The following is a 23,267-nucleotide window of genomic DNA, read 5'->3' on the forward strand; positions in this document are numbered from 1 at the left end:
CTACATGTAGAGTTATTGCCTCCCACTTAAATGCCCCTCATTTGTCGAAAGAATAGAGCTACTTTTTCCTAAAATGCCTATGAGATCATTGGCACTGATTCTGGTGTCTGAGCACATGAAGAAGTTTGCATTAAGAAGTGAATTTTGCAGTGATAAACAAATGATGTTGTATTGAGGCTAACACTCTGAAAAAAGAATTGGCAAGGAAATATGATTGCCTATAAGGCAGCATTTCAAGACTCCAAATCCATGCCAACTGAAGCTCTAGCATTTCACAAACCAGATGTATTCCTTTAAACTTTCTTCTAAATAGTAATACCATTAGACAAAAAACCAGGGCTATAAATTAGAGTTATAAGAAATGACTAACAGCAGCAAGAAAAAATATAGAATATAAATACTAGTTAAGGTACAGAGATGAGTAAACAACATTTATAATAAGGGCCAGAGAAGAATCTGCTGAGTTAAAAAGACAAACAAAATACAATGGTTATGAGAACATTAGAAAGGTCACAGATAATCAAATATCAATGCAAACACAATCTTTTCTCACTAATTTGTTTCCTACTCTGAGGTTTATATATTTTTATGAACCACTGTTCAGATATTTTACTATAAATTTTCACTTAACCAACTCATATACTGTTTTTCTATTCTGTATCCAATTTTAAACCCACGATAAACAAGTGCTCCATGGAATCCATCCTCAATGTGGTTATGGGTCACCCTAACTCCCGCATTCTGGAGTCTGGTGACGTACATGATTCCATCATCTCTTAATATATCATATTGACAGGTGATGACATAGGTCAGGGGCAAATTACGCAATCTGTTGTCATCAGCCAATAAGGGAGCCGCCCTCACATCTAGAAACCCTGGATACTTTTTAGCCAGCTTAGAATTACCATAAGTTGGACTCTTATAAAAATGCCCTTTCCTAAACTTCTCAGGGAGGAAAGAACTCCAATTAACAAATTTGAACAGATGGCTTGATTCCACTGGTACATGTTGATTGAAGAACATGGCTTTTTCAAGTGATCTGTCTGTGGTAAAGTATCCACTCCACAATCTGACCACGAATGATTTGGTCAGACCAAGATTTGAGTTTTCCCGATATGATGGTAAATCCAGATCAAGACACTGAAGGGCAGGATAAATTAAAGACTGGGTCTTGAGTTTGATCTTGACATCTGGGTCATCTATGAGCTGAAAATAATTTAAAGTTGATCAAATAGTAATTTCATTCAAAATGTATTTTAAATTTAAAAGCAATTACTGATATGAGTTAAATTCAGAATCTCAAAAATAATCAGAAACAAGAAATATATCTCAAAGAACATTCCAATTTTCAATTATATCTAAGACTAGGTGTATTACTTAAATACTATGAACATAAACAGTGATAGAACCCAGGTCTCTTGCATTGCAGGTCATACCATCTGAGCCAACAGGGAAGCCCAGTACTTTTCTTATGGATGGGGAAAAAGACCATCTAATCTGTGATTTAAAAGCAAAATATCTATTCTTACATTGCTAAGAATGGCAATCAGAGGAAACTGATATATTTTAAATAAAAATTTTATATACGTATTATTATATTAACAGAATCCCTTGGACTTCAAAGAGCTCCAACAAGTCTATCCTAAATGAAATCAGTCTTGAATATTCATTGGAAGGACTGATGCTGAAACTGGAACTCCAATACTTTGGCCACCTGATGCAAAGAACTGACTCATTGGAAGAGACCCTGATGCTGGGAGGAGAGGAAGGCAGGAGGAGAAGGGGATGACAGAGGATGAGATGGCTGGATGGCATCACTGACTCGATGGACATGAGTTTGAATAAGCTCTGGGAGTTAGTGATGGACAGGGAAGCCTGGTGGGTGCAGTCCATGGGGTCACAAAGAGTCGGACAAGACTGAGTGACTAAACTGAACTGATATCAACAGGCAATAACATTTAAGGAGAAGATCATGTCATTAGGAATTCTAATTCAATGCTGACACTAAATAAATAAATCCTGGATAAAAGTCTAATTGATTTTAATGTTTAAGTGTTTCAAATATTCAGATTAGTGCATTAAGACAAATGTATCTATAAATTAATATGCATACATTTGGGGTGTACTAAAATTTTTCCATCAATAGGATGCATAACCCAAAGTATTTGGGAACCAGTAATACTGAGCATGGGGCTTCCTTGATGGCTTAGATGGTAAAGAACCTGCCTGCAGTTCAGGACACCGAGGTTTGAGCTCTGGGGTGGGAAGATCCCCTGTAGGAGGGCATGGCAATCCACACCAGCATTCTATCCTGGAAAATCCCATTGACAGAGGAGCCTCTCAGGCTGTAGTCTATAAGGCTGCACAGAGCCAGACACAACTGAAGCGCTTCAGCAAGCACACACACAATATTAAGCATTACATTTTAGGAGATGTTTCTATGTACATTTATATGGTTCCCACATTGAAATGGCCCAGGATGCCTCATAGAATAGCTTCTCTAAGTGTGGTCCCTAGATGCCTAGTATTCAAATCACCCAGGGATTTGTTAGAAATGAAAATTCTTAAACCTAGCCCAGACTCACTAAATTAAGTTGGGAGGAACCAGCAATGTGTGTTTCGTCATCTTTCGGGTGATTCTGATGCAAGGAAAAATTTGAGCTCCACTGGTGTAGGTCATAAACAGTAATTATTGAAGCCATATACATTCTGGTGCTGCTCAGAGTAAAGTATAATGGCTAGATGAAGTTCATTTCTGAAAACTTGATATAGAGTTGAAGAGAGCACAGGACCCTGACATTCTTTCCTTTGATATAAATATGACATTTTACACACACACAGGCATATGTGAGTGCACACACACACACACACACACACACACACACAGGCCTGCAAAAGCAAATGGCAACAATGTTTATCATATTTCATTTAGATCACAAGAATTAGGGCAAGTTAGTAGAATAAAATATTTAAAAGTTCATTACTAGATTATTTTATGTAAAAATAATTTCTGAATTTAAATAACCAGTTCTGTGTTTTATTTCAGGTAAAATTACCACATTCCATTTATCTTGGTACCTAGTATTGAGAGGGTAACAGGCAGGAAGGCCAGGGGTCTCCAAATGGAAGAAATAGCCTGCAAGTGTCAGACATTTTTATCTCCCTTAAGTGGCAGGAAAAAACAAACTAGCCATATTTTTTTCCTTCTCTATACAAATTTAAAAGGAGGTTTCTCTTAAAATTCTGTGTTGCCATGACACCTGATTTCACTTAAAGTTAACCATTGCCTTTTTCTTATGGAAATGTTTATCTTAAGCTATGCTAATGTACTATGCATTTACCCCAAACTCTGTCTTCAAGTCGGTTCCGCCTTTTGGCTCAGAACCTACTTGATAAACCAGTATGTTATACTCCGATATCGTTCCTTTAATCTATGTAAGTAACACTATTTGTATGGTGCTCTGCCCTTCTAGATTCAAGTCAATCCTTTTATGGCCCAAGATGAACCATTTGGAGCCAAGATTATCCCAAAATACATCCTATGGGTGAAGGGTCTGGTGCCATTCTAAGTTTTGAGACATTTCTTTCTTTCATTAACAGACTGCTGGTGACTATATAACATCCAGCTAAAGACTAGTAGGGGGGTACTCTTTCTACCCCCTTCTGATGCCTATGTCAAAAGCTTTTTCTATCTCCTTTATACTTTAATAAAACTTTATTACACAAAAGCTCTGAGCGATCAAGCCTTGTCTCTGGCCCTGGATTAAATTCTTCTCCTCGGGGGCCAAGAATCCCGGCATCATAATTCAACAACAACCTTTCAGTATGAAGAACGCTGTTTAGATCGGTAAAGGAATGGTAATTATCAAATGGATTCCCAAGTGGTGCAGTGGTAAAGAATCTGCCTGCCAATGTAGGAGACACAAGAGAACGTGGGTTCCATCCCTGGGTCAGGAATATCCTTTGGAGTTGGACATGGAAACCTGCTCCAGTATTCTTGCCTGGAAAATCCCATGGAGAGAGCCTGGCAGGCTACAGTCCATGGGATCACAAAGAGTTAGACGTAACTGAGTGACTAAACACACACAATTATTAAATAGGTACCTCACAGGTGACTGATTTAGAGTGAGTTAAGGAGATCCAACCAGTCCATCCTAAAGGAGATCATTCCTGGGTGTTCATTGGAAGGACTGATGCTAAAGCTGAAACTCCAATACTTTGGCCACCTCATGCAAAGAGTTGATTCATTGGAAAAGACTCTGATGCTGGGAGGGATTGGGGGCAGGAGGAGAAGGGGATGACAGAGGATGAGATGGCTGGATGGCATTACCGACTTGATGGACATGACTTTGAGTGAACTCCGGGAGTTGGTGATGGACAGGGAGGCCTGGGTGCTGTGATTCATGGGATCGCAAAGAGTTGGACACGATTGAGTGACTGAACTGAACTGAACTGAAGAAGACATACAAAAATATTTTATATTTGACCAATTAATTAAAACTTTACAGATAGCCAAAATCTTTGACCTGTAGATTTAAAAAAGTAATAAACCTATATTTTATTTCAAATTTTTAAGGTATAGTTGATTTACAATATTGTTTTAGTTTCTGCTGTACAGCAAAGTGAATCAGTTATATATATATCTCCACTCTTTTTTAGACTCTTTTCCCATATAGGCCATTACAGAGTATTAAGTAGGATTCCCTGTGCTATATAGTAGGTCCTCATTAGTTATCTATCTCATATGTAGTATTCTATACCAATCCCAATCTCCCAATTTATTCCTCCCTTTTCTTCCCCCTGGTAACCATAAGTTTGTTTTCTTCATCTGTGAATCTATTTCTGTTTAAAGAATTATACTTTATAATTTTATAATTAAATATAACACATATATGTAACTATATAAGGCAGAAATGTGAAATGTAATAGATATGTTTAAGGGTCAGGGAATTCACCATACCCTTGCACACCCTTCTTTCTCTCCAGTAACCATCAACCTATATTTTATTACATTCAATTTTGTGTATTTCTTTAAAATTACACTAGTTATACATGTCAATGCAGTTAAACTGGTTAGGGCTTCCCAGCAGAGTGGTAAAAGAATTGGCCTGCAATGCAAGAGATGCAAGAGACACAGATTTGACCCCTGGGTCAAAAAGATCCTCTCAAATAGGAAATGGCAGCCCGCTTCAGTATTCTTGCCTGTAGAATTCCATGGACAGAGTAGCCTGGTGGGCTACAGTCCATGAAATCGCAGAGTCGGATGTGATTGAGTACACATACACATCTCTTCCTAGGTAAGCAATAATTGTTACTGTGACTTTTAAAAAATTCTTTTTTGTACATGAGATATGATTTTACTTCCTTAATCTCTCAATGTATTGAAACTCATTTTTATAAAATATATTTCTCTTTGCATTATTAACAGCTTGTTCATGGTATGTATATATATTTCTAATATTTTGTTCACGATAATAATATCTTAGTTTTCTGAATATAATTGGCCCATTGTTTTCCTTCCTGAAATTGTTCTTGTCAGATTGGTCATAAAGATCAAGATTCTTTGAAAATAACTGAAGAGTGTATACTCTTTTCATGTTCTTAGGCTCGTATTTTGTTTTTCTGGAATAAAATGGTTATAAAATGGCTCAGATTTTTATTTCCTGTTGTGTCTGTTTTGCAAGTTATATTTTCTTGGAATTTGTCCATTTAATTTAAATATTATAATACTTTAATTCCAAAGTTCTTCAAACAAAATTCTTTCAAGAATACAATACATGTTTAACCTTCAAAGAATAATTCTTTTCCATATTGAAGGGTCTGCAGTGTTGTCCTGCTCTCAGTTTTGGCGTTAATTAGTTGTACTTAACTTTTATTTTTCCTCATTATCTTCCAAGAGATTTAAAAATTGTGTTAGTCCTTTTAAACAGTTCACCTTTTGCTTTTTGTTCACACCTCCCATAAGCTCATTTTGATTATCCTAATTTCTGTTCTTGTCATTATTACTATCTTCCGTCTATTTTTTAATTTGATATTTTGAGTCAAATGTTTATTCCATCCTTCTTTCTTTGCTAATATATGCTTTTGAGGAAATACAATTTCCTATAAACACTATCCTGGAGACCATATAAAAGATATAGTATTTTAAATAGTGGCCCATTGGTCTTAATATGTTTTTAAATTTCCATACAAGGAAAAATATTTTGTTATTTGTCTTTTTGTATTGATCCTCCATTACTGCATTGTGGTAAGAGTTCAAGTGTTGTATAATTTAAAGTCTGTGACTTTCTTTTTTTTGTTTGTTTGTTTTCCGAGACTTGCCTTATGGCAGTACTTGGTCAATTTTTTTAAATGATAACGTGTACTTGCTTGCGGAGAAGGCAATGGCACCCCACTCCAGTACTCTTGCCTGGAAACTCCCACGGATGGAAGAGCCTGGTGTGCTTCCGTCTATGGGGTCGCACAGAATCGGACACGACTGAGCGACTTCCCTTTCACTTTTCACTTTCACACATTGGAGAAGGAAATGGCAACCCACTTCAGTGTTCTTGCCTGGAGAATCCCAGGGACGGGGGAGCCTGGTGGGCTGCCGTCTATGGAGTCGCAAAGAGTCGGACACGACTGAAGCGACTTAGCAGCAGCAGCAGCAGCAGCAGTACTTGCTTGTTCCCTGTTATTTACAGGTCCACTGAGTTAAATGCACTGGTTGTTATTCCAGTCCTCTATACAATTATTTTTTGCCTCTCAATCTCTTAATCACTGGAAGAGGTATTTTTAAATTTTCTTCTGTGATTGTGAACTTCATTGTTTTCCCTTATAATTTTGTTGATGTTTTCTTCATATTTGTTTTCTTCATATTTGTGTGTGTGTGTGTGTGTGTGTGTGTTGTGTCCAACTCTTTGTGACCCCATATTTACAGCCAAGTTATTAACTCCACACAGATTTAGAGCTGTATATTTCCTAGGTGATTTGAGCTTTTTCTGTAACAATGTCATTTTCCTTACCTAAACATTCATTTAGATATTATTTCAGGGTATATTTTTTCCATTCATTTATTTTCAAATTTTCTACTTATTTATTATGTTTTTAGTCTGGAAATCTTGGCCTTAAAACCAAATCATTTAGACTACAACCTTATTTTGTGCATCCTCCTTTCCGTCTCTGTTTTTCACTTCTTTCAGATTGATTGAACTTTCTATTGAATAATTTTTTTCTGTACTACTTTATGAGTTATGCCCTGTTTTTATTCATTAAATGATTATTTTAAGAATTATAAAGAGTATTCTTAACTTTAACTTATCAAAGTTCAAATGGTAACATTTATTTCTTCTTGGATAATAAAAAAGTTAAGCTTATAAGACTTAAAATCTATTCTCTCCTCTTCTTAGTTCACTTTTCCTTTTTAAAAACATTTATTTATTTTTAGTTATGTAGAGTTCATTGCAGCATGCAGGATCTTTTGTTCATAGGCTTCTCTCTAGTTGTTGTGCACAAGCTCAGTAGTTGTGGCACATAGGCTTAGTGGTTGTGGTGGGCAGGCTTAATTGCCTTGAGGCATGTGGGATCTTTGTTCCCTGACCAGGGATTGAAAATTAATATTGATATATGAAAATTATAATTCCCTGTGCAAGCAAATTTTATCTGTGAACTAGCTAACATGTTTCTCTATGGGCAATTAAATTATTCTGATAACAACACTTTTCATGCAAGGGAGATCAAACCAGTCCATCCTGAAGGAAATCAGCCCTGAATGCTCATTGGAAGGACTGATGCTGAAGCTGAAACTCCAATACTTTGGCCACCTGATGCAAAGAATTGACTCACTGGAAAAGACCCTGATGCTGAGAAAGATTGAAGGCAAGAGAAGAAGGGGACAATAGAGGATGAGATGGTTGGATGGCATCACCAACTTGGTGGACATGAGTTTGAGTAAGCTCCAGGAGCTGGTGATGGACAGGGAAGACAGGCATACTGCAGTCCATAAGATCACAAAGAGTTGGACACTACTGAGCGACTGAACTAAACTGATTTATATAATAATAACATAACTTCACTGGTATTTCAATGTTTGAAATAAATGTATTAAGTGTAGGATATTTTTTAAAAAATCAAATAAAAGTGAGTAATATACCTGTTGAGTCACGGCTGCAGCTAAATTCCCTCCAGCACTCTCTCCAGAGATACCAATTCTTTCAGGATCTACACTGTACTTGTCAAGAACATCTTGGTTTAAGAACCACTTTAGTGCATTATAGACATCTTCAAATTGGCTTGGAAAGTGATGTTCAGGTGCTAGTCGGTAGCTGTGGGCAGAATAACAATGTTCTTTAAGTCAGTTATTATTAATCAAAAAATGTCATGAATGTGCATGCTCTAACCTAAAAATCAAAAGTAATATTTTTCTTTAGCAACCTCATGGTTTAGGTCATTATGAATTCAAAGACAAACTTCATGTTTATGACTGTGCTTGACATGAAGGTTTTTGCAAGTGCCATTATACATAAGTAAAATCTTGAATGACAAACTTGGAGTAGATTAAAAAGAAAAAAAAAAAAAAAAAACTCCGGTGATAACTTCCTGAAACTAAACTTCTCCCAAAATGTTATTTTCTTTGTAGTCATTACACTTTATTAGCAACCAATAAATAATGAACAAATCATAGGAATTATTCTATTCCAACTTAATCTAATGATCAAGTTGGCATGCAGGGGTCACTGTTTTTTACATAACTTCTTCATTTTTCTATTCATTCCCATTGGGTTTCTTTTCTACTGTTGGTCATTAACCTAGAATGCTTTTCGAAACTAGATTTTGTCTGAATTCCCACATGTTACTTGGTGACTAACTGCTTTTAATGAAGGATTAGCCCATGAAATATATACTAATTTCTTTAAATATATCTTATTGGTTAATCCTCAAAAAACCCTATAATATACAAAATATTATGACTCTCAGTTTACACATGAGAAAACAGATCTAACATGATATTTAACTGGCAGCCATCCAATCGATTCTAGCACCAGGTTTTGAACCTCATTTTCTGATTCTGAAGCCCTGCTAATTAAGAATAGGCTAAAAGTCCATTGGAGGTCCTTTGTCCATGAAATACAATAGTTAGATTTTATTATAAAAATTTCTTGACTTGCTCTTTTTGATCCTTACTTGACCTAACTATAAAACTCTTTTCTATCTGACTGTTTTCTGGTCATGCTCAAACTCACTGTTTCTATTCTCATCTTTTCAACTTCATTTGAATACTCCTGATATAAGGAATGACCAAGACTGCTGTGAGCATCTGACTGCATAAGGCATCTGATCAAAATCCACACAATCCCACAGTGTTCTTACTTGGTTGAAATGACAACAGCATCTAGTATAACAGCTGTCCGTCTTGATAGAAAGTCAATATCAAAGAAAGCTGAAACAAATGAAAATAAAATCTGAGACTGACAGATGAACTGAATGGTGTTCCCTTCAGCAGAAAGCTTACTACTCTACCTTGTTCCTCAATGAAATGTTCTAGGAAAAATATTTCTAAAATTTCATCATAGCTACGGAACATAAATTCCTCTATTCAGTGATCTTTTTACATATGTCTTATTTTCACACTAAATTTATTAAACCAATTTCATTCTCTTCAAGATTAATCTCTGCTCCATTTAGCAGCTGTTGTGTGTTGAAAAAATTAATACAGAAATATTAACTCCCTGATACTTGGGAAGTCACTGTCTACTGAAGACAAGTACAGGGAGGGATAGCTGTATAAGCAGACAGGAATATTGCAAAATATTAGTTGCTTTAATAGAAGAGCATAGAAAGTGCTCTCTGGAAATAGTAATAGACTCCATCAAAACTGCCAGAGGAAGATAAAGAGTAAAGGGGAAATAGGGAGAGCTGAGACCTGATTTATATATTCATATTTTCTGAAAGGCAGACAAAAATATGTGCTTTCTGGGTCTTTTTTTTTTTTTTTTGGCCATGTACACAGGATGGGGATGGGTCACCCATGTTTGCTACTGGGCTTGGGTAAATTCTCCCTTTTGTATATAAGAAAAGTTTAAGAAAATATAATCGAATTTGTCAGAAATAGGAAGAGAAAGAAATCATAAAATGCTAAAGGGCAAATATCAGGATACAACGTTGTTGCAAAGGTTCCATCAAGTGAAAGGAGGAGTATAAATTGTTCTGTGACAGTTTTCAAAGTTGAGTGTTGACTATTCTTAAAATGTCAAATATACACTAAGTTTTAAACTTTTACTTAACATTTGCTACAAAAAGTTGTCAATTCTTCTCTTTACTGAGTCCAATTCCCTCCTACTTCCTCTAGGTCAGACAAATCTCATCCCATCCTCTCCCTCTCCACATTTCCTCAACATCTTCATGTTCCACTTATAACCACATTCAAAGGCCTTCCATAGATAAATACAAAATATATATAATAAAAAATATATTTATACATATATAAAAGCTTTTATAAGTAAAATTATATATAATAAACATGTATTATATATAAAAATGCATCAAATAAATTGAAATGTACATGCGTCCTATATAAAATAAAAATAAAATACCCTTTTTCAACTCTGTGCTTCTTTTCCATCTAACACCTTCCTTCTCATTTCCTTCATAACAGAGATTACTGAAAAACTGGCATCACCGTCTCCATTTCCTCATTTCTCATCTATTATTCAACTCACTTCATTTTGATTTTCATCACAATGTTCCATCATTTCTGCAATTAACAAGTTTAATGCTGTATTTCTAAGTTCATAAAATTCTTTCCCCTCTTACCTGTTATCTGCTACAGCTTTTGATATTGATTATTCCTTTCCAGAAAGAGATTTAATATAATTCCTTTAAACTATTAATAGCATAGTTCCAAAGAATTAAACTTCAGACAGCTGAAGCATTCTGTTATCTATGATGTTTAACATATGTCAAAGTCAACATCTTAATAAAATGTATGTTAGGTGATAATCTAAAATTTTCAACAAGAGGCTCATACCAGCACTTCCCATATGCCAACCACCACCATGAATATAAAATAAGCCTCTTCTCAGTGTCTCTGACTTCCGTTTTGGTAAATATATACGGACAGGAACATTGTTGAAAGTTGTCTCCATCACAGTGACATTTTCATCAGATGTAGGTGGGACTTCTTGAATGCTCATGAAGAACCTTGCAATGTCCATGAAATGACTGATTCCCAACAGCTCAGCAAAGTGACACTAAAATAAGAGTGAAGGGAAAAAACACATAGAGGTTACAGATATCGAATGCCAATACTGTTAATGACCCTAGAAGGATGCACGTGTGTTCCTAAAGGTCCTGCGTCACACTGTCACAGGTGAATCTGAATAGGTGCAGAATCTTTACCACAATAGTTGGCCTTAGATTTTTTTTAAAAGATAAAGATTTATTGAAGTATTACAATATGGCAGATTTTATACTTTCTACTTTGAGTACAAAGATAAACAAGATAGGTTCTCTATATAAGCTCAAAAGTCATGTGAGAGAAATGGATACAGAGTCATAAAACAACATAACCAATGTCTCATAGACATATACAGAGAACTCTGGCAGAGGTCAATAAACTAGATACCTGAACATAAGACCTGGGGAGGAGTTTTCAAATATTGGTGAACTCTGATAACAATATTGAAAGGGGAAGAAAAATTTGGCCAAACAAAGAGGAAATCTCACCAGAGGCCAAAGGAACAGAAACAGGAAGTGCAGGTGATTTACTAAACCACTAAGTAGTAAAACTAGCAAAGCTATTATAGTATGATTGACAAAGGATATAGTTTAGAGGGAGTTTTCAGAAAAAAAAAAAAAAGAATGTTTAAGACATGTGCTGGAATCACCTACAAGGACCAGACTGTGCAAAGTGGGGGAAGGGCCTTTCTTAAGAACAGCTGACTGTCTTATGCTCTTATATAGTTGTTCCTGAATGTGACTTTGGTTCAAGAGCCTAGATGTCTGTGGGGAACCTGTTCATCTCAAAGTGCGAGTTCCTGCCTAAACAGGATGACACCATGTTTCCCCATCTTCCCCACCTGAGCTTGGGAATAGCGAATGGATGGCTGGGCAGCTCTTGTATTCTCATGAAGGCCATACTGTGCCCACTTCACACATGGGAAGGAAGCTCATACAACTACTTGTTATTTGAAGCTATGAATCATGCACTCTCACACTGGGGGCTTCTGTTCTTGAGAGTTATTTGAATGCTTCTGATCTGCTGCTATCCTTCTGAAGAGAGGTCAGCTGGGCACAGAGCCTGGGCATGTGGATGTTCTAGGCAAGAGTGCTCTTGAGGCTGCTGGGATCATCTCATTGGACTGGCTGCCTATCCTAAGGAACCATCCGTTGTAAGCTTGTGCCAACACCGTGGTATCCAGCTGTGAGGACTGGAGAGGAGGTGAAGTTGGTCCATCATGGCCTCCAGAACCTCCTCAGAGAGAAGTGCTGGTGAAAAATTTCACAACTCTAGCATGTCTGAATGAGACCCCAGATTCTCTAGAAAAATGTTTAGAAAATATTTTGTTCTTAACCTAGTTTAGTAGCAACTACCAGCATCTCAAATCAGCCACTGAAACTCGTCTGTGGTGTCCGTCCTCGTCCTCTTACAGCTGCCTTAGACCTCAGTCCCGAGCAGTCTGAGCAGTCTGCCTCTCATCCGTGCTGTCTGCTGTCATATTCTCCAAGTCTTCTCTAGTAAGTATTTAAAGGGAAACGTCCAGCTTTCCCTGCTGCCTCCTGGAGATGGGCCCATAAAGGGACAAGGGGAAGATAACCATCAACGATCTGAAGTAAAAGAGCCTTGCTGTCCCAGCCCATGCCCTGTGAACCCAGGCCTGCAAACTGCATAAAATGGAGTGTTGGTGGCTGTGTACAATAAATGCCAAAAATTCGGTTGCAGTTTCATTAAAACAAACAAACAAAAAAACACATGCTGGAATTAGATAACTGACTTGCTTAAAGATAATAATGCCCTCGTTACCAATGTTAAGTGACATGTTAATGCATGAAATGTAGTAGCAAAATAGTTATTGAATGTAACACCTGTAATAGTCCCCATTAAGGGAGAGGTTTGGTGAGGTGAGTACTTGGGACTCTGTGCTTTCACTGCAGTTTCCACAGGTGTGATGCTGGGAAAGATTGAAGGCTGGAGGAGAAGGGGACAACAGAGGATGAGATGGTTGGATGGCATCACCGACTCAATGGACATTCGTTTGGGTAAACTCCAGGAGTTAGTGATGGACAGGGAGGCCTGGCATGCTGCGGTCCAAGAGGTCACAAAGAGTTGGATACGACTGAGTGACTGAACTGAACTGAACTAACTGATACCTGATTAGGGAACTATAAGGTTAGTGCAAAAGTAATTGTAGTTTTACACTGTTGAACTATAACACTTGATACTAGAATATATTCTTGAGTAAATTTTGTTACATTATACATCATTTTAAGGCACATTTCTCTCTTTATGCTTTCTTTTTTGCTAATGATTTACTATGTGCTGTTTATTTTATATTTATTTTAGACTAAAGATATGATGCTAGACAAAAAGGAAATTCAAGAAATTTTTTTTATTCGAGTTCAGAATGGGTCATAAGGCAGTGAAGACAACTCACAACATCAACAACGCATTTGGCTCAGTAAATGCTAACAAGTGTACAGTGGAGTGGTGGTTCAAGAAATTTTGCAGAGATGAGAGCCTTGAAAATGAGGAGCATAGTGGCTGGTTATCAGAAGGTGACAACAACCAATTGAGAGCAATAATCAAAGCTGATCCTCTAAAAATACACAGGCAATTGCTGAAGAACTCAACATCAATCATTCTATGTTCATTTGGCATTGGAAACAAATTGAAAGGTGAAATCTTGATAAGTAGGTGTCCCATGAACTGACCAAAAAAGAAAAAAATCGTGGTTTTGAAGTGCCATCTTCTTTTATTATGCACAACAACAATGAACCATTTCTTGACTGGACTGTGATGTGCAATGAAAAGTGGATTTTATGTGACAATCATCAATGACCAGCTCAACAGTTGGACTGAGAAGAAGTTCCAAAACACTTCCCCAAGCCAAGCTTGCACCGAAAAATGGTCATAGTCACTGTTTGGTGGCCTGCTGCCCATCTGGTCCACTACAGCTTTCTAAATCCTGGTGAAATCATTACAGCTAAGTATGCTCAGCAAATTGATTGAGATGCACCAAAAACTGCAACACTGTTCAACAGAAAGAGTCCATTTCTCCTCCACAACAATGCCTGACCACATGTCACACAAGCAACACTTCAAAAATTGAACAAATTGGGCTATAGAGTTTTGCTTCAACTGGCATTTTCACCTGACCTCTAACCAACTGACTACCACTTCTTCAAGCATCTTGACAACTTTTTGCAGAGAAAACACTTGCACAACCAGCAGGATGCAGAAAAATGCTTTCCAAGTGTTTGTTGAATCATGAAACATAGATTTTAATGCCATAGGAACAGAGAAACTTATTCCTTGTTGGCAAAATGTGTTGATTGTAATGGTTCTTATTTTGATTAATGAAGATGTGTTTGAGCCTAGTTATAATGATTTAAAATTCACACTACAAAATTACAATTATGTTTGTGCCAAAAATATTCCATAAGCTGTGTGGCAGGGTCAAAAATAAAGGATTAAACAAAACAAAAAAAACAGTGCTAGAGGTATGGTTAATGCAAGATGCTTGTGATATAATTTCCAACCTTTACAGACTATTGTTAAAAATAGACATTCACATAAATAAACTCTAATAAAAGACAGAGTAAAAAAAGACCTTGAATGGCTGCTCAGGTAGAAAGAGAAGACAGATTAGTTCTGAAAAATAAGAAGAAAGTTTCTGATAGGTGCACTGTTTGATTTCAACCTGTTGAATGTGAAAAATTATGGTTGCTTAAAATTTTTAGATTTAGTCAGACAGGAAAAACAATTTGATCAAAGGCCTAAAGAAAAGAAATTTCAAAGGTATTCATGAACACCATTTTATCCAGAAGCTAACTTGCTTGGCCTATATGGTTGAAATTTCAGTGGGAAGCTCTGTTGACACTGCAGTATGGGGAGCTACTTTCAGAACACAGTGTCTATTTTTCTTTTGTAAACACATCACCAAGCAGCTTAATGTGTTCTAACTAGCTAACAACAAAATAAATGCTATCCATATGTGATATATACATATATATTATTAAGTATGGACTTCCCTAGTGGCTCAGATGGCAAAGTGTCTGCCTACAATGCAGGAGACCCGGGTTCGATCCCTAACCCACTCCAGTATTCATTCTTGCCTGGAAAATTCCATGGATGGAGGAGCCTGGTAGGCTGAAATGCTAGATCTTTCTCAATTTCCAATGAGGTTATGTCCTGGTAAATTCATTGTAATTTGAAAATGTTTTAAGTCAAAAATGCATTTAAATATATGTAACCTACCAAACAGGCTTCCCAGGTGGCTCAGTGGTAAAGAATCTGCATGCAAATGCAGGAGATAAGGGTTCAGTCTCTGGATCAGGAATATCCCCTGGAGGAGGAAATGGCAATCCACTCCAGTATTCTTGCCTGGGAAATCCCATAGAAAGAAAAACCTGGCGGGTTACAGTCCATGAGGTCACAAAAAAGAGTCAGACATGAGTGAGCAACTAAACACACACAACCTACCAAACATCTGCTTAGCTTACAGTAGGGCATAATCATCTAATGCAAAATTTATTCTACAATAAAATACTGAATTGTGTAATTTACTGAATGCTGTCCTGAAAGTGAAGAACGCAGTGGTTGTAGGAGGAGAGAGTGGTGTAAGTATGTAGGTTGTTTACATGTGCGATCAAGGGGTTAACTGGGAGCTATGGCTCCCTACCGCTGTCCAGTATCAGGACAGGGAATTGCCCACATATCTCATGCCTCGGAAAAGATCAAAATCAAAATGTGAAGTACAGTTTCTACTGAATGTGTATAACTTTTGCACCATCATAAAGTCAAAAAATCATAAGTCAAACCATCATGAATCATGAACTGTCTGTACTTAAAACAGTAATTTAATTTTAAACAGTGGGCATTGTGAAACATAACCTGGGAGTTAAGCTGACCATACTCTATTATAATTTTCTAATTAATGTATTGAAAGGTCATTTCCAGTTATTATTCTACATTATTTAGTTTGATGTCTCTGATTAATTTGATCAAAAATAAGTAGTATTATGATTTGTACAGACATTGTACTCAGGAGTTTTAACTAGATATTCCTGAAGTTAAGAGGTTAGTTATAGTCAAAAGAAATGGTAAAAGTTGGCATGTAATTAATAAATAGATTGATGATATATAGGTAGGTAGACAGATAAAAAGATACAAACAGCTATTAATATATATTCACTTATATATAATGTGCTGCTGCTGCTTAGTCATTTAGTCATGTCCAACTCTTTGAAACCCTGATGGACTATAGCCCACCAGACTCCCCTGTCCATGGGGATTTTCCAGGCAAGAATACTGGAGTGGGTTGCCATATCCTCCTCCGGAGGATCTCCCAACCCAAAGATCAAAACTGGGTCTCCTGCATTGCAGGCAGAATTTTTTTACCACTGAGCCACCAGGGAAGTCATATAATGTGCTACCTATATTTATACTGAGTTAGGCATTTATACCCATATCTAATCCATGTCCAAATCTGTATTCACTTGTGTCTCAATATTCATATCTCTATTTATGTCAATGAAAACTCAATTAACCATCAGTTAAGAAGAAAAAATTTTTTGGCTTTTTAATCAAGCCAAATTGAGGATTATAATCCAGGAGACAGAATCTCAGAAAGGTCTGAGAACTGTTCTGCTAACTAGAAGTCAAACACACAGTCATATACATTTTTGAGCAAAGGATCATGCATCAAAATGACATACTGATATTTTACATAAAGCTTACCAAGGATACATAGTCCAAATAAGCATATATGAAGGGTGCAGTAAGTTATCACGACCCCTTACAGAATTAGGAGAAAATGTTATCCTTTTAAGTTACACTGATGGCTTCCCTAGTGGCTCAGTGGTAAAGAATCCACCTGCCAATGCAGGAGACAGGGGGCTCAGGGAAGATCCCACATGCTGTAGAACAACTAAACTCATGCACCAAACTACTGAACCTGTGCTCTAGAGTCCAGGAGCCACAACTACTGAAGCCCAAGCACTCTACAGCCTGTTTGCAATAAGAGGCCATTGCAATGGGAAGCCCACATACCACAACTAAAGAGTAGCTCCCACTCGACGCAAGTAGAGAAAAGCCCATGCAGCCATGAAGACCTAGCACAGCCAAAAATAAATAAAATTATATAAAAAACAAGTTGCATTGCTAGCATCAGAAGAAAGGAGATATAGATATATATATATAAATAACTACACTTATAGTTGTTTTTAATCTTTGCCAAGTATTACGCTTTCCATTTGTGTACCAATTCAATTCTTACCAAAAACATGGTAAACAGTAACATATTCCCAGATTTTTCAGTTGAATATGTTGAGGTGGGAGAGGTTAAGAGACATATTTATGACTAGTCATACAATAAGTGCTATATGTGGGACTCAAGCCTAGGTCTGATCCCTGAAGCCAGGTGTCACTCCTGACCAGATAATATGTTGTCCCATAGTGGCCACAATTATGAAATGCCCATTGAACAGACAGTGTGACAGTGGATACAGTGTTCAAGGATCCCTTAGTATTCACAGAACTTTCATGGGTGTGAGAGATTGGACAGAGAGACTGGGCAGGAACCAAACTCTGAGGGCACCTTGGGCCCTGCCCAGGGTCCAGAAGAATGGTGGTGGTTCCCATGGCCTCCTGCATCTCCCCGCCCACTCATGCTACACTTGGTTCAAGTAGCACACAAATATTCCTCCTATTAAGCTGCTGGGCTTAATATTGCCTAGCAGCTGTCCTCAAGAGATGTCAGAAGACAGACTCACAAAAAGTGTTGCCTTAATGTTACAACTGCAGCCAGAGGAGTAGAACTTCATGCAGGTGAGAGTGAAGTACAAACGCTTAGTCAGTGCCTGATAAGCTTAAAAGATCAACTATTCTATAGCTATAAGGACATTCTAGGTCTTCTCTACATTCTGGTCACCCTTTCTACACACAAACAGCTCCACACACACTGACCTTGCCCCCAACACCATGGTATCCCCTATCTGCTCCTCCTTGCTGTACACAAGGGGTAGAGACTCTTACTTCCAGTGGACCATTTTCCATCCCCTTTACTTTTCAATGTGGAAACAATTTTTAATTATTTTAAATGTTAACATAGAAAGGTGATAGTTAGGTCACAAGCATTTATTTACTTAATTTTAACAAATTTAAAACTCCTATGACCTATGACATAAAGTATCCACATTTTTCCCAAGAAAATAATTTATGTTAATTTAGCTGGCCCTCTGGCTTTCAAGCATCTGTCTACAATGCAGGAGACCTGGGTTCAATTCCTAGGTCAGGAAGATACCCTGGAGAAGGAAATGGCAATCCACTCCAGTACTACTGCCTGGAAAATCTCATGGACAGAGGAGCCTGGTAGGCTACATGTAGTCCATGGGGTCACAAAGAGTCCTGCGGCTTCCCTGGTTGCCCAGAGGTTAAAGCGTCTGCCTGCAATGCGGGAGACCTAGGTTCGATCCCTGGTTTGGGAAGATCCCTTGGAGAAGGAAATGGCAACCCACTCCAGTATTCTTGCCTGGAGAACCCCATGGACGGAGGAGCCTGGTGGGCTATAGCCCACGGGGTTGCAAAGAGTCGGACACGACTGAGCAACTTCACTTTCACTTTCACTTTCTGGCTTTCAATCAAATTTAAGTGCAGAAAATACAAGGCCTCTTTCAAAACATAAATCACTAGACTCAAGTATTTTATCTGCAAAGAATAAGATTATTTAGTTTCAAGTAAATATTTTTAAATGATAGGAGAATGGTATGGAGAAGGCAATGGCACACCACTCCAGTACTCTTGCCTGGAAAATCCCATGGACGGAGGAGCCTGGTTGGTGGGCTGCAAGTCCATGGGATCACTGAGGGTTGGACACGGCTGAGCAACTTCACTTGCACTTTTCACTTTCATGCATTGGAGAAGGAAATGGCAACCCACTCCAGCGTTCTCGCCTGGAGAATCCCAGGGACAGGGGAGCCTGGTGGGCTGCCGTCTATGGGGTCGCACAGAGTCAGACACGACTGAAGTGACTTAGCAGCAGCAGCAGGAGAATAGTGTATGTTATACAAGTTAAAGATGAGTATTTATACGAAAATAGGAAATCAACCTTGAATATTCATTAGAATGACTAATGCTGAAAGCTGAAGCTCCAATACATTGGCCACTAGATTCGAAGAGCCGACTCACTGGAAAAGATCTCGATGCTGGGAAAGACTGAAGGCAAAATGAGAAGGGGGCAGCAAAGGATGAGATGGTTACATAGCATCACCGACTTAATGGACATGAATTTGAGCAAACTCTGTGAGATAGTGGAGGATGAAGGAGTCTGCGTGCTGCAGTCCATGGGGTTGCAAAGAGTCAGACATGACATGAGACTGAACAACAAAGTAGTCGTCATGTGTTGTGTAAGAAAGTACTAATTATAAAAAAATTATAGGTGACTTTGTATTTTCACAGCGTTTTAGAATTTACTAGGAGGTGTAACATTAATAAATACATAACAAAAGACTAAGAAGTCACCACTGTGTTACAAATATAGCCCAGTGTCCCTGGAGTCTGAATTGAATAACAAGAGTCTTAGTTTCTTTGACTCTATTTGGTGAAGTATGAAGAAACTAGAGCAGTAGCTTATGGACATACCTTCTCAAATTATCTTTTTTTCTTTACACTGACTCTATACTCTGGGAGCAATTTTTTATGTAAATTTGAAATAGTAAATAATAGAGAGGGAAAATTCTCACTAATGCAAGAATTTATATCCCTCAGTGTAAGGACAAAATGTTTTATACATCTTAATCAATCATACAAGGATCTATCACCTAAATATATATATATATAAAACTGAATTTCTGTTGAGAAAACAGTGCCTATGCCATTGGCTGCACCTAGTCAAAGTTCTGCAGATTAAGTGTGGTTACTCAGCAATTTGGAAACTCAAATGAGTATTGGGTTTCAAAATGTTCATCCTTTGGAGGTCAACCAGTGATATCTTTGAGAAGGCCATAGCAGCAAAAAGAAGTAAAAAGGCCTGCAAGAGTCAGTGACAAATGGAGAAAAAAAGAATAGAAGATAATAAAACTAACAAATTTTAAAATAGCCTTAAACCTAGGAAGTTTCAAAGTGTCCCAAAGCAAATAAGTAAAACCTTACAATCTGGTGTAAGGGTAGAAAATGTTTTCACAGATGTCTATAATCCCAAACTGGGTATAGGTCTGAAAATGTTATTTGATTGCCGTGTTATTTCTTATCAAGACTAAATGCAACCTCAGAGTCATTTTATAGTCTCATATTACCTTTCAGAGTAATGCTGAGCAATCTATGAGTTGGCATTTTAGTAAATTATATTTGCAATTCCTATTTCAGGAGATAATGCTGTATCATCAACTAGTTGATAGTTGATTGTATTCAATGATTTTCATTTCTCTTCATCACTGGATTATTAAAAATTAGAATTACCATTCTTTAACTTATGCTTAAGTTGATTGGTAAAGAACAAAGTAGTATCAGGTGGCATTAAATTCAAGCAAAAGTTTTGTTTTTTCTTTTTGGGATGAGGAAAATGATTGAAAAAAACCTGTTTACTTTCTTTAACATGAAGTGAAGTGAGTGATGGGCTTTTTAGAGGTTTTGATAAGATACCATATTATATGGTAATCTGATATACTTAGCAAATTAAATATTTTCCTTAAGAAAAAAAGAAAAGAATGGGAGTTTTATGGTAAATCTACATTTTTTTCCCTTTTATGTGAAACCAAACAATGAAAGGGAAAAAAGAACAGATAAATAATTAAAAAGATAACAGTTACTTCTGGGCAATTTTTTAGTATGGCAACTTGTCCCAGTAATCAAGCCTCATTATGTTTCAGTCTTTGATCATGGTGAATCTCTTTCATTCTTGGAGTAAATATCCATTGTCTTTTATTAGAAATTTATAAATTTATATATACATAGTGTTAGGAGCTCTAAAGCAAAAATACTTTAAGGAAAAAAGTCTTGACCCTTCCACCATTCTCCAGTACATTCTTTTAAGTTTGTCAAAGAAAAGCTATCTCATCCAAATAGAAATAATACAAAAGGTATGTGAATAACATTCATGAAAAAACAAAAACTCATGCAAGGTACTATGTACTATAAGAAAAATAATAATAGCCTCCAACATATGAAGAAAACAAGTTTAAAAGTAATTGATACAAGGTAGGTGAAATAAATTACACAATGCTTCAGAACAAATAATATAAGAAAAAAGGTCACAAAGCAGAAGTACAAATCTTTAAGGAAGATATAAGAAGATATTTGGAGGTGATCTCTAATTGAAAGGAAGAGGTGACTGAAAAATGGTACTGGTAGAAATCAGAAAAGGAATAAGAAAAAAAGACAAAATAATTTCAGAAATAAACACTGAGTTATAAGAAACTCAAGCAAACTGTTATATATGATAGAAACAAGAAAAACAAACAAAAGAAAATTGCAGAAGATTAAATGCTATAGAGAAAATGACATTTTTTCCAAAGACAAACACAGACTACATGTGTACGTAAATGTATACACACATACACATAATTAATCCAAATAATAAAAGAAATCAAAACGATCAATCAAAATCAACCAAGAATAACTTTACAAAAAAAAATGACTTGAAGCTATATTCCACCAAAACTGACCCAAACCCAATAACATGTACTATAAAATTACTAAAAATGGTCAAATCACTAATAAGAAAATAAAAATAAGGCAAGCATCACACTTATTCAGAGCTACATTAAGCTCCAGAAAAGTGCTGGAACTAAAAAAATATATACAAGAGATGTTGAGCCAAGGGTTTAATACCCAGACTGTCTATGAATTGTTTTTGTTTTGTTTTTGCTGCAGGGAGGCAATTCACTAAACAGTTAAAGGAGCAAACTATATGGCTTTATTTCCAAGTAATTAGACTCATTAGAAAAGAACCGCAAGTCTTTGAGGACCACCCATGAACAGTAGGTAGTGAGCCAGCCATGCGGGATCCTATCATTCAGCAACTAAACCCTTCAACTGGAAACCTTTCCCCTGGGTCTTTACCAGCTGACTTGTTCACAGGTATTTCAGTAAGAAAGGATTTGCACATCTGAATACAAGGTTACTGTATCGAATTCTGTAACTAATCACAGTGTTGCTCAATTCCACCATTTCTGAAGTTCAAAAGGCTTCATTCTGTCAGCACTCATGCCATGAAACTCACGATAAGACTTTTTGTCTTTCTTAGCCAGTCTATTTCGTCTTCTAGTATTTAAAATGGAAACTCCTTGACTACTCCCTCCATATTCAGTCTGTTCCGGCTCTGCATTAAGCAATAGATAATATATTTAAAAGGTTTTAAAACCAGCAAGCAAACTTTGAGTAAAATTTCCAAAACAGCAGAAATTATTTAAAAAATAATAAAGATAATTATTTTCTCCTGATTAAACTTCTAAACATTTAGAGTCAATAAAAGTTTATACTTACCAAATGTGTCATAGTTTTCAAACATGTTGTTACGCACATTAATTTCCATGGCTCCTCAATATTATCCGGGAGAGGTGTGTAAACATAATATGCCCCAAGGACCCCCACAATCAGAAGCAAAATCGTCTTTCTTCCCATGATGTTTTCGAACTGCACGTTCTACTTAGCAGCTGAAATATTTGAATGTTGAAATTTCATAACAGCTTTTGGACTTACTAAAAAGTGTTATCTAACTTCTTAGTCACAAATTCCGTTGGTCCAATTGTCATTCTGCAAGCTGTTGGGAAGTAATTAACTCAGAAAAAATACAAAGAACTCTGTGAAACCCATACTCATATTATCTGCAAGTTCTGTCAAGTACAACAGCCTTATAATGTTGCTAGGCAATCAGTAAACAAACATTTGTTCCTCAATCACTAGTTGCAGAGTACTTTAACCGTTAGAGAAAAGGCCACAGGAAATACAAGAAACCCAGTGTATGCTTCAGATAACAAATCTCAGAGTGGGGGAGAAAAAATATGTTTTAACTATTGAGAGCTTTTACGAAGTATGATAGATATGGTCACTTGTATCTTATATTACTTTTACT

At 36.8% G+C, this 23,267-nt stretch overlaps 1 protein-coding gene across 1 annotated transcript; it reads right to left on the bottom strand.

Annotated features, from left to right (window-relative positions):
- Nucleotides 1–612: 612 nt before the first annotated feature.
- LOC138088780 (arylacetamide deacetylase-like) lies at nt 613–22,816 on the bottom strand. Its single transcript, XM_068984113.1, has 5 exons — nt 22,679–22,816; nt 11,006–11,228; nt 9,349–9,418; nt 8,132–8,303; nt 613–1,206 (listed from the first exon to the last, which is right to left on the bottom strand). The coding sequence occupies exons 1-5, from the start codon at nt 22,814–22,816 to the stop codon at nt 613–615; spliced, it is 1,197 nt and encodes a 398-aa protein (XP_068840214.1).
- Between the last annotated feature and the right edge of the window lie 451 nt (nt 22,817–23,267).

The sequence above is a fragment of the Capricornis sumatraensis genome, chromosome 1 (genome assembly GCF_032405125.1).
Source record: "Capricornis sumatraensis isolate serow.1 chromosome 1, serow.2, whole genome shotgun sequence".
Taxonomy (NCBI): Eukaryota; Metazoa; Chordata; class Mammalia; order Artiodactyla; family Bovidae; genus Capricornis; species Capricornis sumatraensis.